Source organism: Myiozetetes cayanensis, unplaced genomic scaffold (assembly GCF_022539395.1).
Source record: "Myiozetetes cayanensis isolate MyiCay16 unplaced genomic scaffold, myiCay2020 scf5-8, whole genome shotgun sequence".
Lineage (NCBI taxonomy): Eukaryota > Metazoa > Chordata > Aves > Passeriformes > Tyrannidae > Myiozetetes > Myiozetetes cayanensis.
In genome coordinates, this window is record NW_026087742.1 from 66865894 (window position 1) to 66883463 (window position 17570).

Sequence of the window (17570 nt, forward strand, 5' to 3'; positions counted from 1 at the left end):
CTTTAAAATTTTGATCAAATCTGAGAGTACTAAGATTTTCTAATTTGTAATGGAATGGTTGCTCTCTGTCCATTTGAAGAAAAGGCTAATTTAGGTCCTCGTCCCTATAAAGTTCTAGTGTGCTTGTAATGGCTTCTGTTTGTCACTTTAAAAAATGTTTTAAAATGTAGACTGTTGATTACATGGAAGAGGATAATATTATTTCATTTTTGTGCTATATTAGCTCCCAGTCCCATCCATTAGCGCTCCTAGTCGTCGGGTTTGGGATCAAGAGGAAGAGCGAAAACGACAGGAAAAATGGCAAAAAGAGCAGGACCGTTTATTGCAGGTATAATTGATCTTCATAATCACGGGCTGTCAATCCCTTGTGTGCAGCAACTGTTAGAAAGAAAAATATCATGTGACCTCTGTAACTTTTCTTACTGATAGCCTGAGGAGATTCTCAATTACATTTTCTGGGCTGCACATGCTAGCAGTTATTCAGAGAAAAGAGGAAATGCATTAGTGAGCTTCATAAAATCAGACCCAGAATGTGTATTCAGTGTAGCCAGAAGTGCTCAATCTTCACAAGGCTGGTATGTTCTTACTGCTAAAGAATTTAAAGGATAAATGAAGACATTAAGGGCAATAGTCTTCACTTTTGCTTGTGAGTTTTATTTTTTTCCCCTTAATAAAATTATCTCTAGCCTGAGTTTTACCTTCAATTAGTGTTACTGCCTTATATTTGTACATGAAGAGGAGGCAGCTGGTGCCACAGTTAGGTGCCTGCTAGAATCCTGTCATTTAGCAATCAGCTAATCGCTTGGAATCAACCTGGTTCCCAGGACCTCTGTGAGTCAGAAAGCTGAACCTGCTAATGCAAAAGCGCTTTGGTAACTAATTGCTTGAGCTGGAAGAGAGTGTTGCAGAGGGAAGGGGCAATGTTTGTCATCTTAGAATAGCACAAAAACCCCAAGCATATGTCTCTGCAAAGACCTCAGCTCAATGAAGCATAAGCACGTTCAACCACATTTAGAAAGATACATCTCTGCAAATTAAATTAAAGTTTGTTATCTGATGGCTAAGAAAGACATCAATGAACATCATTTATTCCTCACAAGTTTAAAACTCTAAATAAGTTTGGTACATTGAGCAAAAATTTGTGATGTCAAAGTACACCATAGCAACTCTGTTGCTTTTTGGGTATTTGATCTTTTGTTGTTCCTTTTAGCTTGCAAACTCTGAAAGGCAACAACTGTACCTTCCTAAACTTATCTGTGGTCTCTGTTATGGTTTGGATGCTCCATTTGATGCCTGAGGAGATGGCTTTAAAGAATGTAAACTTTGCCTCCCCTTTCTTGAGAGCAGACTCACCCATCTGCCATAATTTTTTTGCTTCTTCTTTTTTAGTTCTGAAGTAGCAAGAGTAATAATCTTTCTCTTCTCTATGATCCTAGTAAATAATTTTTAAATACAAAGAAAGGAAGCGAAGTCTCTCTTTGCTTATTTCCAGCATCTTAGAAGGAATACTTTTGACATCATTAAATATTTTGCTTTTCCCTAGATAAAAGTGGTGACTGACAAAACCACCAAAACATTTATTATGTGCTTTGAGTAATGCTTTAAGACAGTATATCAATTTCATACCAAATCTAGTCATAAGACAAATTTGGAGGTCCAGAAATTGTTTTTTTTTTAGGTGACATTTCAAAAGAACCAAGAGTTGTTGCTCAAACCAAATCACTGCCTCATATTTCACTTAGTGATCACTTTATATTTACCATATTATCATATTAATGTACCCAGTTCCAAGTTAAATATAATCACTCTGTCTTTCCAGAAATACCTTATATAGCTGGTTTTTTGTTCAAATGGTAATTAAACTGGAGGACAGGGAATATAACAGATATGAGGTCAGTTGTTGTGAGACTTAGCATGTAATAAGGTTGGATTCTCCAGAATCAATTATAGAACTCGTTTGGACTGTATTTGAGCCAGGATTTAATTTGTGGCAGACCTAATGTTCTAGTGGAATTCATGCATGTTTTTGCCACCCTGGTCTGTTAAAAAACATGTTTAAATACCAGTAGTAAATTTCAATGCAAATAAAAAAAAATCATGTTTCTTATTTGCATATTTAACTTCAATCTAACTTAACAGGAGAAATATCAACGGGAACAAGAAAAACTGAAGGAAGAATGGCTACGAGCTAAGCAAGAAGCAGAAAAAGAGAGCTCCAAGTATTTTGATGAGGTATGCTATCAATAAGGCTTCACTGACTAGTTCTGTGAGGACTTTTTTCCCTTATATGAAGTACATGCAAGCAGACAAATAATTAATTTCTCTGCCATTTGTCTTCTCACTTTGGAAGACAAACTGTTGTTTATGACTTGGTGGAAAGAGGTTGCAAAAATGGGATGGAAAGAGTAAATGGGATGTTTTGAGATGAATTGAATTTGACCCTTTCCTTTATGGGTTGGTTATGTAACTTACCAGCAGAAATATACTGGGAATAAGTTACAGCATGTATTAATTATTGTGACCAGAAATGGTCACCTTTCCTATTTATTTACTTCCTATGCTACTTGTTGGAATTCTGCTTCAATACTTCATCATCTAACGTGTTCATAGGTACCTGGCTTCTTACTGATAACCACTTCATCTGAGCTCTGATAAAATTACACACCAAATCAACTTCAGATTTCCTATCATATGTTTTAGAACATTGAATGCATGTAGTTTATGTAGACACTGACTTTTGTGGCTGTTGTTTATGGGAAGATGAACAAGTTTCTTCCTGAGTATGGGCACTGTCTGAAGTATCTCCTCTTTATTACTATGAGAGCGCTACTTCAGGCATCCAAGCTAGATCAGTTATGTTTATATAATCATGAATAAGTAGATCATAATTTAAGGCTTAGGACTTCAAAAAGAAAGCTTTTTGAGCTGTTAGAAGACTTTGTTGTACAAGAATTTTTAAACCATTTCATATTTTTCCTATCATTAGAGGTTTTGATGGACCCATAAACATTACTGATTCTCTGCAACTAAAGCATCTTTTGACCACTTAAAGACCTTTTCTCATCTTTGAGGGAAGAATCATAGGATGATAGGTCTGAGGCTTGACTTTGAAATGGTAGGAGCATGGAGGAGAGTGGGAAGTTCCTCCACATGAGGATTCATGTGAAATTCATTGGTCTGATATACATTTGTGGTGTATATCTCTGTGTGTAACACTCTTAAGTATGTCTCAGGTTTCTAAGTCAAAACAGTAGGGAGAAATTCTAGGTATCATGGGAGGGTTTGTTTTCCATGGGTATTTAAGTGGGAAAGGGATGGCTTGACATGTAAGTGATACTTCAGAACGCAGAATGTTTCACATAGTTGTGGCCGTGCTGCCTCTGGCGCTTGCTAAGGCTACTGTGTGGAATGAAGCTCTTGAGTTAGGAGAATGTGTTAGCAGGCACTCAAAACATGAAACCAAAGTATGCCCTGCATCTTGCACTGAAAGTGTTGGGGATGCTTTTTGCACAGTCTTCTCTTAGAGAGTAAATGAACTTTTCTGAGTAAGCAACCTATTTAAAAAATGACTCCCTTCCCTAAAAACATGATTTTTTTTCTTTGTTTCAGGAGCAGACTGTTCTAACTTTAAATACGACATCCGTCACTTCTCGGGCTCCATCTGTGTCCAGCTGGAGAGCAAGCCCTGAAGCAAATATTCCTGAGGAGCCAGAAGGAGATGGAGGAAGAAAGCTGGCAGTGAGCTTGCTGCATGAGGAAGAAGGAAGAAGGAGGTTTCAGGAGGAACAGAGGATCCAGGAAGAAGCAGCCCTGCATTTTGAGCAAGAAAGAGAACGCCAAGAGTTGGAGCTTGAGAGACAACGTAAAGAGAGGGAGCAGCAATATGCTGAGGAGCAGAGGCAGCGGGCAGAGATGGAGGAGCAGAGGCAGCAGGCTGAAAGGCAGAGGGAGGTGTCAGCGGAGGTGCCTCAGTACCAAAGGTGTGTGCTCTCTTCTTTCTGCAAATTCAACTATACTTCTAATGGGAGTGTGTGTCTGTCCTGGATATATAAGGATATTCATGTAAGGTTCATACTGTAATCACTCAGTGGGAGATACCATAGCAGGGTCTTGCTTTCTAAAGACAGAAGGATAAGGCATAACACAAAGTCTTGCCCCATGAATCAAGTGCTATATTAACCCACTTCAGCTCTTTTTTTTTTTTTTTAATGGGAAGTCTAAATACAGGAATTACAGCCAAATCAAAGATTACATGAAGCACTTAGCTGTGAACATTTTGTAAGAACTGTGCACAAGCCTGTAAACTGAAAGCCAGTAACTCAATGTACAGGGCTTTCAGAAGACATACCAAGTTAAAGCTTTTCCAACAAATGCCTGACTGATTTTGCAGATTTCTCTCATTTTAATTCCACAGTGCAACAATCAAGTTTAATTGCAATTTAACTACTGGGTTAATTTGTCAGTGAAGGATATCATGGTATGTGAGTGAACAGATACTGTCTTACCTGTTAGAAATAACCATTGCAGATATATTTATTCTCTCACTACCTTCTTGCACAGCTTGGCGTAAAAAAACCCAGCAAACAAAAAAATCCTCAACGAGTAGTTTGCAAGTTTATGATGTTCTTGCCCAGAAGTTTTCAGACTCCTATCACAGGAAGTTAATCTGTCTTAAACAGAATAAACCAGTAACTTTCTTACGTTTTGTGTGCATTCAGCTTACTGCCTTATGTATGACTAGCTTTGTGGTTTCTCTTGAGGTTTTTCTCCTGTTCTTATGTAAGTAATAAGAGATGACTGAAGATAATGCATGATATCAGGTTAAGCCTTAGGAAAAGATAATATGATTAAAAAAATTGCATGTATTTGCAGAGGAGATTTTAAGACCCAGAGTTACTTTAGCTCATTCTAAATGACTGCTGCTTGATATGCCTGCTGAGCAAAGCAGAGGCACAGTTGTTACAATGGCTGAACAGGTTCTTCTTGGCAGCTGAGCCAGGGTATCTCCACAGATTTAGCTTGCCCCAGTTGCAAGATAATAGGAATTTGTGTGGCAACTTATTAAGCTGCTGTAATATCTGCATATCTAAATCCTTGATACATGCCTTAGTCCACGGGGATTTCATTGCTTCTGAGGTTGCTGCCAAAGGATGTGTTTTACTAAACATGGGTGGCTTTGCTTAACAGTAAAGAGCAAGTTCAGTGAAACTGGACTTTAAAATATCTGGTGTTAAATATTTGCTTTAAGATGATATCCAAGGATAGGGCTTGAAATCTGAAATGTTATATAAACACCTGCAAAGACATGATACTTGCTGCAAAGAGCACTGAGGTTGGAGACGGGCAGCTGAAGAGCACTGTCTGTTGAACTTTGTGAGTTTACAAACTGTACCTATACAATTTTCTAGAATATAAATACAATTTTTAGGGAATGGCTATGTTTGAACAAAACTTGCCTCCTGGCTTTGGAATAGATGAGATAGTCACTGTTGTATACTGATGCTTGTAATTTTTGCAGCATCTTAAAGTCATAGATTTTCATGTTTCTAGTTAACACGCCTGAACTTTCTTATTTTCTCTATGTATACTTAGTGTTTGCTCAATTTCTAGAATTGCTTTTTGTTTTTTAATATGTATTTCCGTTTATCTTTATTTTGCTTCTAGACATTATGAGCGCTATGAAGTATCTAAAACTATAGAGGATCGAGCTGGCTATCCTCTCATTGACAGGTAATAAGAAATTGAATAAATACATATAGACTGAAACATCTTCAGCAATAACCATTTTGGCATACCAGTTCTGTCACTTCACAAACATGTAATTTCAGGCAATTTTTCTGATAACCTTTCTTTTTCTGTGTTCTTTTGTTGGTTGTATTTCTGACTGATAAAGTTAGGCCTCCTTAGAACTTTAACTGTTTTTTCTCTAGATTTTTTTCCCCTTCAGGATCTATTTTGAATATTTTCCGTAGGAACTCTTTATAGAGATATATATATATATGTGTGTGTCTTTTCCTGTATATGAACATAATGTATCTTTTTTTTCAATAGGCATTATGAGCGTTATGAAGTTTCTAAAACCATTGAGGAACAACCAGACCAGTCGTTTGCTGACAGGTGTGTGTATGATACTGAATATCAGCATAGACTGTAACATCACCGTTTCTTTGTCAGAAAGCTTTTAAACTTCTAATAAATTTTATTAATGGCAGCTAAATGTATGCTTTGGATTGCTGCTGTGTTTTGCAGTTTTTATGGCGTGTTTTCATATTGAAAAAACAAGCCACCAAACTTTTGGCAAATGATACGCTGTGTTGTAAGCAGCAGTTAGTCAGTGGTATTTTACTGGGAGAAACAGAACTGTAAGGAAGTAAATATGTGGGTGGTACTAGACCTACCTGGCTGGAAAATAATTTCAGATACAATTGTGCTTGTGTCATAACGTGCTATACAAACTAAGGTGCAGTCATCCCAGTAAGGGTTGTGCAACTTAAGAGAGAGTAAACAGGAAGGGAAGTGGGAGGCAGCAGCAGCATATTTATCAGGGAGATAGTAGATGTGCCACTTTTTAAGTTACACAAGTTATTTTTAAGTTATACTCTCTTACTTTACAAATCAAGTGTTTTGGATTGCATCTCACAATAGTTCTGAAAGATGACTTCTGTGTATTTACCAGTTTTTGGAGAGACCACATCTTTTTTATATAAAGAGGAACCCCAAAACTTACAGGGTACGACTCAATGGATCTGTTATTAATGGAAGATCTAAATCTAACTTCAGAAGGTGCCTGCACTAAATAGTTACATCTTGGATATATATCCTGGGCAAGGCTTTCCTCCTTTTTACAGCTCCTATTTACTACAGGTAGCTGTGAAATTGTTGCATCTTCTCAAACAGATAATAAAAATAGATCTGCACCATAGGACAGACAGCAAGAATTTGGGGGAGCAAGAAATGTGATGTGGTTTATGCATAATTTATCTATAGATAAAGGACAAGACTCCCTCAAAATGCTGCTATAAACACGATGCTGTATGTGTAAACACATTAATGTAGCAGCTGTGAGTTGTGACCCAGCAAAGAATTTCTGTTCCTTTGTGAGTTATTTTAAACTAAAAAACTGGCTGTATTACTTGAGACTAATAATTCAGTAGAGAGATGTTGCTGAAGGTACTGCTCCATACTATTGGAAAACCAACTTTTTGCCATTTGTCTTGCTGCATATGACATTTGTTGAATGACATTTCTTGGTTAAAACTCATTAGAAAATTATGCTGCTGGGTATAATGAGTGAAAAATAAATTTTCCAAGAACAGTTTGCAAGCAGTGTTTGAGGAGTTGTTTTACTTACAGTCTAGTAACAGTGCTGAAGTATCATTTAAATTTCTCATGAAGCCAAATCATTTATAAATCTGCTTGGAAAGTTCTCACTCCTTTGTCTGACTGTAGTCTTCACAAAGCTTCCACTGGGAAGGACTTTGGTTTTTATGTGTTTTTATTTAAGTAAATAGAATGATCAGTCCCTTATACCTGAAGCACTGGGAACTTTCAGTACAAAATCTTAACTTTTAGTTGGTGATTACCTATTGATATCTAAATATTGACATCTTTTTTTCCCCTTAATATCCCTTGGATATTTTTGTCTCTTGTTTTAAGTACAGCATAAGTTGTTGATGGAAGGGATGGTGGAAAAAAAGGGCCTGTGGATCTATGATATGCGATTATAAGATCTTTGTCTGTGATGAGGTCTCCTAGTTATGACAGAGAAATGAATGTTTTCTATATCCTTAGGAATAAGTCCAAGTCAACTTCAGAACTGAATGAATTCAACACAATCAGAAACGGTAAGTACTTTTTAATTTCCATTATTTTTAAATTTATTGGAAGGGGGAAGCATAGGAGAAAAAAATAAGAGGTACTACACAGTTATCCTAAGAAAAAGAATTGTCAGAGACCTTTTTGACAGCTGTGTTGTAAATCAAATTCATACCATGCCCCAGTTTAATGAAGGTTCAACAGCAAGAGGAAATTCATATAATCAACATATAAACCTAGGACAAATATGATTAACTTCTCTGTTGAAGACTGTAGCAGTGATTACAAACAGCTTCTGGATGCCTACATTTTAATGATTGATATTTATGAGATTAAACCAATCACGTAGATATACCATTGAAGATGTGTATGCTTTTAATATGTTGATTCTGTCAACAGAAAAGATCTGCACATACCAAGATGCTGGCATATTTAATTCAACTGTTTGTCTTCTTAATTTCTGTTAGTGTAGGAGTAACAGAGCTAAAAGTCAGCTATCAATATTATCACAGTGGCTTGTGTCTTGTATTCCAGTTTATTTATATGACTTCATTTATGTTAGAGGAATGTGTGTAAAGCAAACAAACAAACCAGATTTATAAATATGTTACAGTAGAAAATGCCTGCAAGATATTCCTGTGTCTAAAACATGGTTAAAAAAACCCCGTAAATAATCAAAGAAAAGTAAATGTTGTATTAGAGGATATATTGCAGATTCACAATGTCGCTTTCATACATTAAGGCATGGTCATTGAAACTTAAGAGCAAGTAAACTCCCACGATGTTTTGGAATGATAATATATAGCAATAAATCCAGCAGTCAGAGCAGTATTAAAAGGGATGGAAATTTCAATTGAATGACTTATTGCTTATATGTCAATACCTGCTGGAGAAAGATGGTTTATTTGTTTACCCTTCCAAATTTTCAAAGGCTATCTATACCATAAATCTCATTTCAACTGAGTAGTTAACATAACATTCAAATAATAGAGAAATTATCTGAAGGATTTCCCTCTCCCCTGTATATCTATCTAAAGCAAGATAAGCAGTGTGTTTAGTGCCTTGAATAAGGAAAGAAATTCTTGTAAACAGAGACAACTTACAGAAGAAGAGACTATGAACTCTTAAAGGAAAGGGTTTCCCACTATTCAACTGTGTATTTTATACATAGTTCAGTTTGTATTAGAGGAAGAGTCCAAATTAAAAGAGGCACTAAAAGAGACCACGTCCTTTTAAAAGTACATATGTGTATATATATGTATGTACACACAAATATCAATGTGTATATACACTTAAAGAAGTGAAGGAAAATACTTGTATTTCAGTTAAGGATTATGTAAAAGGCCACATTAGTGAAAATACAAATAAAAGAATTATAACAATAATAATGTATTGCCAAGTTTGGTACAGGTTTCCCATCTGTAAAACAGAACTGGAGAAACTTGTACATACAATGAAGAACTGTAGCTTTTGGAGTTCTAGCCAGAGTGCTGACAGCATGATAACTACTTTTGTGCCTTAAGGTGTCTGGCTGAAGTTTGCACATGTTGTCCACACAGGTACCCAGAGCAAGTTTTCAGAGAGGTCCTGGAACATGGGTGAGTCACAGAAGAAGCCTCAGAAGGAACAAAACCTCTCTGCAGCAGAGTTGGAGAGACAGCAAATTCTTCAGGAAATGAGAAAGAAAACATCTCTACACACAGACAGCAGCTGGATAAGGCAGCGCAGCTCCAGTGTACATAAGGAGCCCATTAGTCTCTACAGCAATAGTATGAGGAGGTAGGAATCACATTAAAAATTAACTTTGTCTCTCATCAGATATTTTTGTTTGGTTATTCTGAACTTCAGGTTGTATTACAGAGCACAGAAATAAAGTTGAGTCTGTGAAATGCTGAAAGGTAAATTGCATAGCAGCACAGATAGAAGAAAGTAGCTATATTACAGCTGGGATTAAGTGGATTTTTTGCAAATAAGGAATGTGAATATGTCCTGTATATAACTCGGCTGCTTATTTCTTGGTTGGTATAGCAGCAATGGAAATCAATGGTGTGCTTGTCATTGGCAGATGTGCTTAAGAATTTCAGCATGACAACTTACTGTGGAAATTAATTATTATGGCTAAGGCATATACCTTTTTTAACGTAGAAATATGTCAGAAAGTTTGGATGGGGTTTTTTTTGCTTTATTTAATGGATGAATGTTAGATTTGTCACTTAGGAAACAGCCGAGTTATCAGTCAGGAGAGTGTTTGGATATTGGGCCAACACCTTGTACCTAGGTGATGCTATCCGGTCTGGGTGGATTGTTATTTTCAATCTGGTATCCCATGGAGAAAACAAAAACAAACCTGGTATCTGAGGTCTGTTGCTGTTCTGTGGATTTTGATACAGTTCCCCTTGATAAAGCTGCAGTGAAGAGTGTTTTGCTTTTATTAAGTAGTCGTTAAGTGTCACCTTTCTTTTGCCTCACCTACTTTTTCCCATGAGAACTAGGGCTGAGCACAGAGGATAATTTGCTATTCATACATTTTAAATCAGTGTGTGAAGAACATTGATCAGAGTGATCAGGCAAATATAGTTCGTGCTAGAAAATCTTAAAGATGCTAGGATAGTGGTTTTCTCTTTTAAAAAATCAGAATGTAGCTCTTTTGCTCCAGCTGTACTGCCATTTACATTTGAGCTACATGTATCTCTGTTGCAGGGGGGAGTCTTTGGACAATCTTGATTCTTCCAGAACAAGCTCCTGGAGGCACCACTCATGGCTGAACCACTCTGCCTCTTCTTCATCTCTGTCTTCTAGTCAAGATTTTAGTCGCCCGGTGTCCACTTCAAACCGAGCCTACATGTGCACTCCTTCTTCCAGCAAAACCCCTCCTGTGGCCACCTCAGCAAGAGCCCCATCCATGTCCCAGACAGCCCCCCGGGCTCAGTCTCCCGTCTCTGCTTCCCAGCCAGGGTCCCAGACACGCAGCAGGTGAGTGTATGCCCTCCTGCTGGGAAGGTACAAATTCTGGGTAGCACTAAAGAGCGTGTATATGGTGCTCTACAGCAGGGTTCTTGTCCATAATATAGATTAACAAGTACCTGGACTTTTCTGGCTGAAGGGGACAGTGGAAGTACAGGTTCATATTACCTCCCTACTCCAGTCACTCAAAAAATTCCAATTTTGTCATCACTGCTTGACATCGGTTAAAAAAACAAAGGAACTGAAATAATAAGTCTGCAGTCTCCGAGCTGTGTGTTGGTTACTGAAATGATTAGTAAAAGCCTATTCCAGATGGCATTTCTGACATTTATTTTCCTTGGTTTGTTTTAACAAAAGATTCCTGAAACCCACACTTTATGACCCTCATCTTGGTCTCTCCTCCTCTCTTCTTGGCATGTGGCCAATATCATCTTAAGGAGCACTCAGGAATGCTCATAACCCGTGACCCTGGAGAATTACAGAGTAGGATGTTGGTTTTAATCTAGGAGGAGAAAGCAAGAATTGCAACATATTTTGGAAAAAAAAAAAAAAAAAAAGGAATTCAGTTGTGGTATGGTAGATAACTGCTGTTTTTATGTACTTGAAACATTTTAAAAATACCTTGGGGTAAGACTACAGAGAACCATCCCCACACAGTTACATGTTTTATATATAGCAACAGTGAACACTACTTCACTAGCTCTTACACTTCTCAGGCACTTAGTGATAAATTGACTTTTTTTGTTGTTGTTTTTTAAAACTAGGCTTTTATGTTCTATATAATGTAAGAAAATTACCTTCTTAACCATGTTTTTTTATCTTGTTCTCACTTCCATTTCCTAACATCTTGGTAGATCTATGGAAACTGACCTCCATATGGCTTATCTTCCAAGAGTTAGCCTAATATTATATGTCCAGGACTAGCCTTCCTTTTTCTATCAAGGTGCAGATGGTGGGTCTTGGCAAGGGTGCTTGCTAAAACTTGGCCTCCTGAATAGTACCCCACAAATAAGAAGGCAGGAGCACAAAGCCTGTGTGGTTACTCTCCAAACTTAACAGTACACTTTTTATTTGTAGGAGGCATTTTATACAATGAAATATCTGCCAAGAGTGTGACAGAATTTCTTAATTTGTTCCTATGTAAATTTCATATAAATTGTAACACTTCAGCTTTCCCTAGCTTTCAGATCTACTGTAAATAATATTAATTTTCAGTTTATTTTCCCCAAGCAGCCTAATAGTCCACTTTTTACCCATGTGTTTTTTATTTTTAATTCCAAAAAGTACTTGATAACTTTTCTTTGTCTTTTAAACCTTTTCAAGCTGGTTTTAAGGTTTTTCATTCTATATTTAGGTCAGTCAGTGGGAAGAAAATCTGTTCATACTGTAATAACGTTCTGGGCAAAGGAGCAGCCATGATCATTGAGTCTCTTGGTCTTTGTTATCATTTACATTGCTTTAAGGTGAGAGCTGGGAGTCACATCATGAAGGAACAGGAACTAATCAGGAGCACGCATGGCTACTCAGTGTTATGCTCAGAGGGGTCTTACTAATCACCTGCTTTGCCTTCTACTCTTGACAGCGTGGTGCATGCATATTTCCATGAGGCAGTCCTGTCTGCAGGCATTTAGCACTTGACTCCAGAAGCGTTTCTTAAATGCCAGAGCTAACAAGTAGGACTTTGATAAGTAAGATGAGCACTTTGACTGTGAGATCAAAGTTCTTTCTTCTTTGAATGGGCAGCAAAATGTCAGAAGATACTGAACCACTTCTCACAGAGAAAGCAGCTCCTCTAATAAAAAATAAAATCTCAGCCTGGACCTGGCAGTTGAATCATTTAAGAGGATCCATCCTTTCTAAGCTAATCTCAGCAGACAATGTTCACATAGTGTTTTTCAGGTAAAGACATGCTTGCAGAGTTCAGCCTGGCAGGATAAAACCAAGAACCAGACCAGAAGCTGTGTTTAGTGCTACTCAGCCCTGGTCAGAAACTAGGAATATAAGGTTATGCTCGGCACTGAGACATACTTAGATGATTTGCCATCAGCTTGGGGCATATGCAGAGCTGAAAGAATAAATGCCTGCCTGCAAAAGATGGCAAAGCAGTCTTAGTTCCCCTGCACATGGACCAGATGAGGAATTACGCTCTGATTTGAAGATGCTATTGGGCCCTACTTCTTCCATGACTTCAAGAAAGAGACTTCTGTGCCTGGTTCAGAACATTTTTCTTCTGTGCCCAGCTCAATTGCATCACCTGGAATATTACAAGGGATTGACTCAAAGCTCTTCCTGATCTGCCTGCCTGAGCAGGAGGATCAGGACTAATCCATGGGGACTGGTTGCCATTCTCTTTCTGCAGGACATGTATTCTGTGAAAGGGAGTCCACCTGTAGCTCCTAACCTACATAAGAAAATACCAAGTTTCTGTTTTTCAAATTTCTGAAGATTAATGAGCTGTTGAACAGACTGCCATCCAAAAGATTCATTACTTGGTTAAGCAGGGAAACTATCTGTGCTTTCTAAATTCAGTAAGGGGAGTGTTATGTTTTGGGTTACATTCCTTCCAGATGCGGTTCATATTCACAGCAAATACATGTTTAGCCACGATAGCTAAATAGTTTGATGTTAGCATGAAAGCATTCAAGCCCCTTGTGTGTTTATGCAAGAAAAATTAAATTAACCCCATCTCTCCAAATCAGAACTTGTTTTGATGATGCAAACCCAGGAAATTGGGAGTGCCTGAGTATTTGCTGCTGTGAGTGCCAGAGGACTTAGGACACCAGCAGCATGTAGTGCCACATGGAAATCTGCAAGTAACACACCCAGGTGTTCTGTGCCAAAATTACTGTTGCCATCTAGAGAACAAATTTTTTTCATGCCAAGCCAGAGTTTTCAGAGAAACCAAAGTTCAAATTAAATTTAATGAACTAATCACTAAAAATCGTCTGCTTTATGTTTGCTTAATTGGTGTATCTCTGCTATTCATTGTCCAGTCGTCACCTTTAAATACTTTCTTAGGGTTGGTTGCATTTTGATCTACTAATCGTCACACATTTGCTTCTAGCTGATTGTGGGTTTATGGTTCAAGCTTTGTTGAGCTTAATCTGAGCTGCTTTTGAACAGCATTTTAGTTTCTTAGTATTTTGAAAGAAGTTGCTAATTATTTATCTATGATACAGTGTGTTGCCTGTGGATGCGACCTCGGTGGATCCCGCTCTGGAGCTGAAGTTAGAATCCGAAACAACCAACTCTTCTGCAACGACTGCTATATCAGATTTAAAAGTAAGGCAATCCAACTGCAAGTGTGCATGACTGTAGTTCTTCTCTGTGCTGTACGACTTGATAGCTGTTACATTTAGCTTTCATTTGGTATATTAGTGAATATAATAAGGAAGTGAATAAGTGAATATATATAAGGAAGAAGAACCAAGGTTTGATTGCCTGTTTGTCTTTTTAGGGTAGCCGTTTCTAACTTTTAACTTGCTGGTAGCTGATTTTATCACCTTGTTGTTATGCAGCTTCAAACAGACAGTATGGTGTAGTCATCTTACCTTCTTCATAGATCTAAGAAAGTGGTGTCAGGGAGTTGTCAGGTGCTAAACAGGCTTGTCTTGTTAACAGAGAAGCCTTTTTGAAAAAGTGTCAACATGTTTAAAAAAAAAGTAATCTGAAATATGTATTTAATTCAGTCCTAATGCATACCTGGAAAGCTGTTAGTTTATCCTGTGCAGGTGGCACAAATGCTGGTTTCTTTTTGTGATGCTATTGTTATTGGAATTATAGATCTGTAATTGGTTATTCATTTAGGTACAAGTTCAGGAGGAATTGATTTACTTACAGATCTTAATTAAAAGGTGCAGTATAATTTTTTTCCTTTTTATGGTTTGCAGAATTCTGATTTACTGGAGCATGATGTTAAGGCTTTGTATAGTGGTGTTGAGGTCCTTTTTTCTGCTGTCATAGATGATGGTAGATATCCTCCTAATTTTGACAAGTCTTGGGAGCTTTATATGGCTCCTTTTTATATAGCAAATATGTAGTTCTTTAGGATGATAAAATTCAGGGAAGGGAAAACGTTTCTGAATTACTTCCTGGGAAAGATCTCCGTGTTTCTTTATGAGCCCAGCACATTTTTCTCACAGTGGACCAGAAGGCAGTGAAGGGAACAGGGATACTCATGCTACAGCATTTCAGCAGGAATTGGGCAGCTGCTGGCTGAGAAACCTAGCTCAGAAAAAGAGAAGCTCTGCATCTGATGCTGTTGCTGTTTTCACGCTCTTTTCGGCTTCCAGAAAAAAGGGGAAGTCACAGAAATGGTTGTGTGGTGCCCAAGCTAAAACTAGAAAACTTCACACCTTGTGAGGCTAACAGGGTGTTCACAGAGGCTAATGTTAAGTGCAAAGATGCCACTGTGACCAGTGGAAGGAGGAAGAGAATCACCCCCTTCCATCTGGAGGTGATCCAGAGCGCTGGGTCATATCTCTGAGTTAATGTTTGGAGAATGTCTCTCCTTGGTGGCAAGACTACACTGAAGTGACTGTGTTCCTGTTTGAAGTACCCAGATTTGAGGGAGATCCACTCTGGAGCTTGCTCATGTTATTTTTATCTCTGTCTTTTCTTTTGAGGGGGAAAAATTGTTCAATGACTTGAATAAGTAATTTTATGAAAGATGAATTGCTGTTGAGTCTGTTTTTGACATTACAGCCCATAAAGTCACAGCAGTGCCTTTCAGAAGCAGAGCTGATCTGTAAATAAATGGTTCTATTCCCTTCCCTTCAGACTGCATCTACTTGGGCCAGTGGGCACCTCAAAACATAATTGTATGAGATACAAGTAAATTGGGAACTGTAAGAACTTATAGGTACAGAATAAAGTATTTAAATTAGTGATGAGTAATTGAAATCGGCTATTTGAATAACACAAAAACCAGCTATGCAATTACTGCAGTGAAAATACATTGGCAGCACAGCAGAGGTCTGTGATGCAGATTACTTTTTTTTTGCAGTTGTCATTTAACGTCAGGCTGGCTAATTATTCGTTAGTTTGGAACGTGAACATATCGGCAAAAAGGTTTGATAAACTGTAGGGTTATTAATATTCACCGTGCAATGTTATGGTGTGATATTTTTGCACATTTTTATGTTAATTTTGTGGTTTGAACTTGGAACATTGTGGTGGAACACAAGTGTATTGGCAGATGCCCACAAAGATATGCAGAGAGATAATAGGAAAAAGTTCTTTATATTGTTACAGGTATTTAGCAAGTTTCAATTTCATTATTGAAGGGTAAATTTAGAAAAACTGTCAGTCTTTCTCTATGCTAATGCTAAAAATAGTTCTTAAAAACTTGGTAAGGTGCATGTTCTGTGGAATATTACTTGGCCTGAAATAATTGCAGTGCTGTAATTGGATTAAACTCAAATTTGTATTTTTCATTAAATTTGGATTGCTTGATTCAGAATGTATACTTTAGTTTGTGTTACAATTTTCAATAAGTATTGGAAAAACCATTTTCTGACTATTTTAAACTTGGAAATGTTAATTTTTGTTAAAAAGGTTCTTCAGTAACTAGACTTTACTTACAATTTCTTCTGTTTCTCTCTAACAGCTGGACAACCAACCTCCATGTGAAGCAAATGAAAATATGAAATCACTGTTGCAAATAAAAGAAGAGGTGATTGCTGCTGATGTAGATCTATAAATATATATATTGTGTATGTGTGTTTTTTTCTAAGAGTAACTCTTGCTTGTCTAGTCTTCATAGCAATACATTGTATTCTGCATATAACTATTTTTATTTATAAGAAAGTAATTGCAGTAAGGAAATATCTGGGAAAAATACTTTCACATTTTCAGCTTAAAGTACTGAGAGCACAAGAGAGAATAACTATATTTTCAGTAATAACTTCAAAATATTTTTGAGGCTTATAATCAACTAGTTGACTTTCCAATGGTATATGAAGAGGGTATTTTGTTTCTAAGCTCTTGAAATGAGCATTAGAAAAATAGGTAATATAAATACATTTTTGCAATTGCTGTCTTTATTTTTGACATATACTGAAAGTGAATTCTCTAGGTTAATATGAAGCTGCATTTAAATGCACAGGAGTGTGTTTGCTTTGCATATGCTGGTTTATAAAATTATGTGCTATTTTGAGACTTAAATACAAAGAATAACCAGTTTGCTCAGTGGTGTTGGCATAATATTCTGTGGAATCCATTCAAGGGGGAGAGTTTTCTTTTCCCATTTGGAAAGTGTAACTATCACTTTTTCCTCCACAAACTGAGTGGAGAATGGTTGTTGAATGACAGTCTATTTGTAAATAAAAATTCTGATGTTGCATTTATTAGAAGCTCTTTTTTTTTTCTCTCTTCAGCTAAATATGTCTAAGGTAATGTGTTGAAATATAAAATTGTTTCAGTTTCATCTTGGGGAAAATATTTAAGATGTTCACCTATATATGTGCAAGAACAGTAGTTCTTGCTTTTCTCTTTTCCTTTATAGTTCATGCCAAATTCTTTGTGTAGTTCTCTCATCAACCTCCTCATGCTTTTTGCCTTCAGCATTCAATAAAAGTAGCGAGACTATGTGCTCATACCCGAAACACAATTGGAAGAGGTGGATGTTCCCCAGAATTTCTCTGCTGTGGCTACAAAACAGGTCTTTGGGTTAGGTTCTGCTCCTCCTGAAAACACAGTTAGAATGTGTGCTGTGTGTTTTTCAGTGGTGGCTCTGAAATGGCTTTAGTCAGTGGCTTCCCCAAATCCCTTCATGCCCAGTAAAGTACCCT

At 37.2% G+C, this 17570-nt stretch overlaps 1 protein-coding gene across 22 annotated transcripts in view; it reads left to right on the forward strand.

Moving 5' to 3' along the window:
* The window catches only part of LMO7 (LIM domain 7), a 130070-nt gene extending 112944 nt beyond the window's left edge, over positions 1-17126 (forward strand). For 5 of the 22 annotated variants that reach the window (XM_050331818.1, XM_050331820.1, XM_050331839.1 and 2 more), the window contains 11 exons: positions 224-328; positions 2140-2232; positions 3610-3980; positions 5665-5730; positions 6052-6117; positions 7792-7844; positions 9375-9594; positions 10516-10788; positions 12134-12242; positions 13959-14061; positions 14587-14645. In XM_050331818.1, the coding sequence (XP_050187775.1) occupies positions 224-328; positions 2140-2232; positions 3610-3980; positions 5665-5730; positions 6052-6117; positions 7792-7844; positions 9375-9594; positions 10516-10788; positions 12134-12242; positions 13959-14061; positions 14587-14630 (1503 nt within the window). In that variant the 3' untranslated portion in view covers positions 14631-14645. Of the gene's footprint in view, positions 1-223; positions 329-2139; positions 2233-3609; positions 3981-5664; positions 5731-6051; positions 6118-7791; positions 7845-9374; positions 9595-10515; positions 10789-12133; positions 12243-13958; positions 14062-14586; positions 16296-16387 lie in introns of those variants that run through there. The other 17 variants (XM_050331823.1, XM_050331824.1, XM_050331840.1 and 14 more) reach the window with 10 other exon arrangements.
* Positions 17127-17570: the final 444 nt, after the last annotated feature.